General features: G+C 44.4%; 1 protein-coding gene across 1 annotated transcript in view; it reads left to right on the top strand.

Moving 5' to 3' along the window:
- Positions 1-7,444, top strand: part of LOC139343002 (sodium/potassium/calcium exchanger 3-like) — a 47,192-nt gene that overhangs the window by 21,599 nt on the left and 18,149 nt on the right. The window contains exon 3 of the mRNA XM_070980376.1: positions 6,136-6,212. Within this exon, the coding sequence (XP_070836477.1) occupies positions 6,136-6,212 (77 nt within the window). The remainder of the gene's footprint in view (positions 1-6,135; positions 6,213-7,444) is intronic.

The raw sequence follows: 7,444 nt of genomic DNA, 5'->3' as shown, positions 1-7,444 counted from the left end.
AGGCAGTGTGATGAGATCAAAGATAGTCCACACAGTCGAGTTCAGTCTAGCAGTGTGTAATGCTGGCAGACAGTATGTGGAAGGAAGCCAGAAAAAGCAAATATGAATCTGCACAAGATGAAGATAGGAAGACATTTTGGCAGAAATGTGACAACACAGCAGCTAGCGTGATAGGCTTGTGCATCTGAACATGTTCAGTGGAGCAAAAGGAAAAGCAAAGGTGGCGCAGAGCTCCGGCACGAGGAGGGCTAACCAAACAGTCATGCCCCATCTCGATTCAGAGCCCCTCCGTGGCTCACAGTAGCTCCTTCCAAATTTCCTGGTAAATTAGACTGCCATGGGATTGTGCAAGCGGGCGGGCAGGCAGTCAGGCAGTCAGCTCCAAGCAGTCCAAGGCAGAATGTGTCCCCCAGCAAGCTGAAGCCTGATTGCTGATTGATACATTGACTGCTCCTGATTGTACGCAGTGAAGAAGAACGGGGAGAAAGAGATGATTGCAGAAAGGGAAACAATGGAAATCTCACTGGCCTTCTGTGTGTGTGTGTGTGTGTGTGTGTGTGTGTGTGTGTGTGTGTGTGTGTGTGTGTGTGTGTGTGTGTGTGTGTGTGTGCGTGCGTGCGTGTGTGTGTGTGTGTGTCTTTCCACAAGGGTTTGCGTCCTTTCATCTGTGTGGTTGTGTGTGTACTACAGCCAGCAGGGGTAGTTGGGGCCGGAGCACCATCAGCAGCTGTTAAGGGTTCATCCCATTGACCTCAGTTACAACTGTGCTAATTACCAGGCCAACTGCATCCATTTTTTCTCATGTCTTCCCTCGCGTGCACTCAGTTCAATCACTTTCCCTACATTCTGCTTCATCAGCATGAGCGTTCAAGAAATATTATTGGTTGAGCTGTCAAGTTCAGCTAACATCTTTCACACTGAAGGTTTGCCCCTCAGCCCTCTTTCCTTCCATCCCTCTGATTCGTCCACTACCGTAGCACACGGACGCCGTTCACATCATAAACCATGGCACATGTATTTTTTCCCCAGTCCCCAAACATCATGCATAATGCACTGCATCTCGGCCCGTGCTCTGCATGTAGTACATCAAACGTCATCACTAATGGCAAGCGTACCGTGGAGCAGCGGCTGCAGCAGAGGAGTGACTCCCCTCAGGTTAAGACTAGCAGTCTATTATTTTTGCCCACCTCTCCCTTCTGCCACTTAAACACACTCTGCCTCAAGGAGACACTCACTCTGTTGCCATGGAGTTTGTGTTCTGACGGATACAGTCAAGTGCAATTTACAGGCACCCAGGCAGGAGTGCTGATATTGATGAAACAGATCACAGTGGACTCGTGAGTGCTAACAGTTGAGCACGCTAGTGATTTGATTGTATCTGCTCCGTAGACAGATTTGTTAATTAACTGACAGATTACCCAAACCCCAAAACTGGCATTGTGAACCAATGTATATATTTCTGTATGTGCATCTTGCCTGAGAGCGCCCTCACTTTGCTCGGCCGTCTTGTATGGATATGTGTTTGAATAGGGTGAGTCACTGCTGTTGCATAAGATGTTACCTGTGAGGTATAGTTGAAAGGAACTTTTTGTGCTTTTAGATTATAATATGTTGATGATCATATGCCCTTGTGTGAATGAGTGTGTTGCTGTAAGATATTCGACTTACTGTGATGGCTCTGTGCGTCACCGCGTCGCTTTACAAAAACATTCATGTCTTTGTTCCAGACGCTGCTTCTTATCTCCATATGTTCATGATCTGCAATCATAGAGCCTTGGGTTTTTTGTGCAAGTTGAAATATAATCACCTTGTGCAGACAACCATAACATCAGTTCGCCCACCCAGAGCAAATATATGTCTTTTTGCATCCACTTGCGTCTTTGTATTGAGTTTATACACACATGTGCCACCTCTAAAGCTTTCTTTGACCACTGCCATTTTATGTTACCAGACTGGCAGGAAAACCCTCCACCAGGACGGTGTAGCTGCTCAGCGAGCAGCAGTACACCATGAATGGGCAGCTCTCAATACTCACTCTGTGTGTAAAGGTAAAGTGAGAAAAAAGTGTGCTCAATCAACTGCCTGTACATGAAGATGAAGGTATAAAGAAGTGGTGGTGGTTATGTGAGTGTGTTGACACACTAGGATTGGTACGGTCTAAGTTCAGTTAATTGAAAGAGTCTTCACACTCCAAAACTAGAAATCTCCATAAAGACCTGCATACATGTATAATGAATTCATCGGAGGTAGAGACTCTGTGAACTGAATGACTTACCCCTGACACATGGACATAAGCCGGGTGTAGCGTGCGATAGTGAGGCAGGTGCTCGGTGTGTGTCTGTGCGTCCTTGTTGGCATAAACCAGACGAGGCAATGACGATGAGTGCATCTGCTGCCTGTATCTCCCCCGGCACAGCATCCTCTCGTCTCCATCAGCGCGTCCACTCAACAGCACTCAGCTGCTGATCACTTTGTCTCACCTGCTCATGTAGAGCACCATTCACCATTCCTCTCTGACTGTCCACTTCTACCTGAGTTGATGTAAGGTTGCAATTTCAGGTTGACTCTAGTTGTTCTGGTTGTTAAAATTGTCGTGAGACCACACATCAGTCTGCATTTCTGCTGCTGTAATGTAATGTTATCTTTTTACTCAAAATATGATCATTTAACACCAACTTCTCTGCAACTGATCATTCATTATGCCCCAACCTGTTGATTACTGTTGCTACATCTGTCGTCCTTGTATGGTACAAATGCAATTTGGATAAGGATTAAAAGGATAATGTGACAGATGTACCACTAGAAATGTGTAGTCATTTTTGAAACAATGGGTTCTTGTTTTCAGACAGAAGAAGACAAAAGGCAACCATTGATTTTTGCCAAGATAACAACTGTCCCTGGCAGATTTTAAAAGCTTTAGCTAGCTAATTAGGCCAAAATTAGCTTCATTTTGTTGAAAACACCGTATCCAGCTGACTTTTCAATGTTTCTAGCTGACTGGTTGTAAAACAAGAATCTCGTAAAAGAAGTTTTAAATATACATTTGATGTCTGCATATATGTATTGACTCAAGACTGAGGCTAAAGCTCACTGGTCCCAGGAAAATAATCTGCGTCCTCAGCGGATGCTATGCTCAAATCCAAAGCCTGACACGCCTGAATGCCTAGTTAGGGAGGGGTTTAATGAACAGTTTTGGTCATATGGCCAAAACAGAAGCCCCAAGTAGTAAAGCAGACTTATCCTTTCCGTGTATAATTCTGTATGATTTCAGCATACATCCCAGTGTGACATGGTGAGCATGTGTTCCTGACTCATATTTACAGAGAGCTGGGTGCTGTGAAGTCGAACCTCTGAGTGCTGATGTGAATAAAACACCTTGTTTACATGAAGGTTCAGTGGGCTTCTTGTGGGAGTGTGTGGTTCGACATCACATCCGCAGATGTACTCACTACCTCTCATGGGAAATTGGGCTTCATGCTTCTTGGAACAGTAATAAGCAGTCGGGCTTTTTATCTGCAGGGCCTTTGAAGACTTCAGGAGACCGTCAGCTTCAGCATTCTGCTGCTTTTATTTTCGGTCTTATCATGTATCACTGTTTCTGGTGATTTTTGTTGTGGCATTTTTGCTGTAGACAGAGTATTGTGTTTTTCCCCATCTACATTAAGCCCTAATTCCTGCCATGAGAGCTGCTTGTTTTTCCCTTCACACACTAGCCTGGCATTTAGGCTGGCTCGAGTTTGAGCTCGCTAACACCGGCTTGTAACAGTAAATATTAAACACATCCAGCTGTCGCAGTGAGATGGCCGTCTGCTCTGCTGCTTTGTACCTTCTGTGGCTTTTTACAGCCTGCTCTGCATTGTGTTAGGCTTAAGGAGTTATAGCAGTGAAACATATTGCAAAGGAGGACCGCTGTAGCCACTCAAACACAGCGAGATACTGTAGATGCAAATAGGTCAACAGAGTAAAGAATGGGGGGAGAGTGGGAGAAAACAGTGGGAAAGTGGTGAACTATTTTCTCTGCTCTCATTTTCTCTCCGCAACATGTTGTAAAGGAGTTGAGACTGAAATAAGACTGCATGTAGGTGGAATGATAAACCACTCAGCTACTCCTAACTCACTTGGTTTGTTCATTCATTCATTCTTTCGCCCACTTATGGTTAGCCTACCTGCCTCTTGAGTGAAGAGCATCCCACACTCCGTAAGATGCATTCCACATAACCCAGATGTTCCCGGTTCAAACCTTTGTCTCACGTCATCGTCCCCTCCCTGTCCCTGTGTCTCTCATTAGTCTTAAACTATCAAGTATAGGGAAGGTATCAAATAGAAAAACCTGCTGTTGTTAGCAGTAGCTCTCCAATCCATGCAAATGCAGAGTTCTAAAGATTTAAGACACTCTTAATCAATTTGCTTGTTCACGTGCCTTAAAACATCTAGCAATGTTCAATCAAGTTACTGGAAGTTTCTAGCCTCACCATCTCACCATATCAACTTTTGGATGGTTTTCCATGACATTTGGTGCAGACAGTCACATTCCCTGCAGGATGAATTGTAATAACTTTGGTGTTCCTTTGACGTTTCATCTCGTGCCAGCATCAGGTTAAACCTTCACTGTCCAGTGCTTACGTTTTAGAAACAATACGTGCAAAACTAATGACACGTTTAGTCCTAGTTGGTAAATGTGCTATAATATGCTCACATTGTAAACTCTAAAGGTAAACATGATAAACCTCTAGCTGCAAAACATCAGCATGTTGACAAATTCGTTGCTAGCAAGCTGATGTTAGCATGTAGCTCAAAGCACCACTGTGCTTTGCTTCATCACATGAAGCTCCTGCTTAATGTGTTTTTGGTAACAGTTTCTCAAAAACAGCACTTACCTTTTTTAAACAGTGAAACCGTCTCCTGTTCATCTCATGTTGTCTGAAAGAGATGCCCTGTGACCTGTATCTTTTAATTTATGTGCTCTTATTTAAGTGGGACGATCTCTTAAAATCCAAGTCTCCTTTACACTAGAGTCCTGACTCACTTTCACACAATATTCAACATTCACACACAAGCATGTTGGTAAGTAACATGCTGCAGGTGGTAGCGTGCTGTATGTCCATTTATCAACATCTCTAGTCAGATGTATTTTCTATGCCTTCCACTGTCTATAAACCTATTATATTCTTGTCATTCTTGCATTGTTAGTGCCCTTAAATACTATAGATCTCTATAACTGTACTCTGTAACTACTTCACCAAGATCTCCAAGACAAGACATAAGTAAAATCTACCTGCTTCTTCTAGTTGTTGCACCACATGTTAGCAGTCAGTACATTAGCCTGAGTCTTTGCGTGGTGCCTGGCCGGCCTGTGAATGGGCTCCTGATTTGTGTGGGAGCAAATGATGACAGTGGCGACTTGATGCTTGAGGGGTGAGAGGCAAAGGTTCCTCAACACTCTCCGGCAGCCAGGCACCTGTCATTGGTCTTGGCAGTCAAGAAGGGACTGTGTGGCTGAGACAGGGAGGAAGTCGAGAAGCCATGGAGAGAGGGTAAAATATCTCAGTCCACCATTTAAAACCAAACTCCCTCTTTGTTCCCTCTTTCTGTTTTCCTTCACACTCTCTCCGTCTGCCAACTTTCCACTTTTCTTTCAGTCTTGCTCTCTCTGTCTTGCTAACACACAGTCGCTCTCTGAGCTCGATTGTGCTCATATTCCCATGCAGAGGAGTGGAGTTTGCAAATTGCAGTTAAACTCCCACCACCCTTTCTCTCTCCTTTGCTCTCCATCCCACTTGCCTTACCCTAAATACGGATCCCTCGCTCTATTTTTAAAATGCTCTCTCTCCTCTCTGCCCTCTCTTTGTCCTCAAAGTGCACAAATTTTACATTTCCTCATTCTCTTCTCATCACTCTCTGAGGAAGCATGCTCATATGCACAGAGCACATTTTGACTGTCACACACACTTGGGCAAGATGCTCTCTGGGCAAGGCTCCATGTCAGTACACATAAGGTCAATGGGTTTCTATCTCTCTCTGCTGAGCACTGGAAATAAGTTCCATGCATCATGCTCTGCAGAAACACACATATATATTCACACACTGACATACTGTGTATGACCTGTTGTAACCATATGTGTCTGTCTCTTCCAGCTCTGCACGAGTTCCCTACAGACCTGTTCACACACAAAGAGAGAACAGAAGGAGCTGTGGCCCTGCATGTCCTGTGTGTAAGTCTACCTTAGCTGACACAACTCTGCATTCATTTGTGTGTGTGTTGACACATGAGATTATGTGAGTCTGTACAAAATACACACCACCACACTATTACAATGAGTGACATGTCGCTTTTGACTCAATCCCCTGTTAATACTCACTAAAGCATCAAATGTGTGTTGATGCACAACTGAAAATAGTGCCCAACAAAAACACTATTAAAGCCTGTTTGGGTAAAGTTTGTTCAAAACCACTGTGCCCTTCTGTTTGAAGAGATTACTGAGCCTTTGTGAAAATTAATCTGTGTAATTAGTTATGTCTTCAGTAGGAACCAGTGGGCTTTGAGCTGAGGGCCACAGTGAGGAAAGAGAAACACGAGAGCAGAGAGAGATGGACTAACACCTTGATGACTTTATAAAGAAAAGAAACAGCCATATTCTTTAGAGGAGCACTCCACTAGTTCAGCATTGCTCTGGTATTACAGTGTCAGACTCCTTATGGGCAGTTTCAGAAAGGGATCAAAATTCATGCAGCAGAACTAGAGATACTGTCTTTTTTTTTTTTTTACACATTCTTTGTCCTTGTCCAAATCTTTGCACCTCCCATACATAATCCACAATGCAAGTCGACGGCTGACAGTTGGGTTGAAGAGTTGGATGAGTATGCTAGTAGCAGATAGTGTTGCTTGCAGCAGCTAGCCTCAAGCTAGGATGAGGAGCGGGCTACTGAGGTCACTTCAGATTTTTTTCATTTTAAAACTTGGAGTCTACAACCCAAACTGATGCTGTTCCTCTTACGCATGTCAGAACAGCTGCCAAGTCAGAATTCAAAACACATCACACAGTGACACAGTCTGTCTCATTACCTGTCATGTTTAGTTTTTATTGTCACACCATCATTTCTGGCATGCTATCATCCAAAGCAAGGCTAAACAAGTGGCAGATATTTCATCCTCTCTGGCTGAGCAGAAGACAGTGTCTGGATCTGCAGCATAATGCCAGGCCCAGTAGAGTCCTCTCCTCTCCTCTTTATTCCTCTCTTCTCCTCCTCTCCTCCTTATTCCTCTCCTCTCCTCTCCTCTCCTCTCCTCTCCTCTCCTCTCCTCTCCTCTCCTCTCCTCTCCTCTCCGGCAGTATCTCATTGGTTCAGCACACGCATCACCAGTCCCACTGACCTCTCCAGCATGGCCCAGCAGGGGTCAATATGTGAGGTCAAGGCTATGATGGAGCCCCTCTGCCGTCACTCT

Source organism: Chaetodon trifascialis, chromosome 2, assembly GCF_039877785.1.
Source record: "Chaetodon trifascialis isolate fChaTrf1 chromosome 2, fChaTrf1.hap1, whole genome shotgun sequence".
In the NCBI taxonomy this organism is placed as follows: Eukaryota; Metazoa; Chordata; class Actinopteri; order Chaetodontiformes; family Chaetodontidae; genus Chaetodon; species Chaetodon trifascialis.
This window is presented reverse-complemented; position numbering and strand designations above follow the sequence as displayed.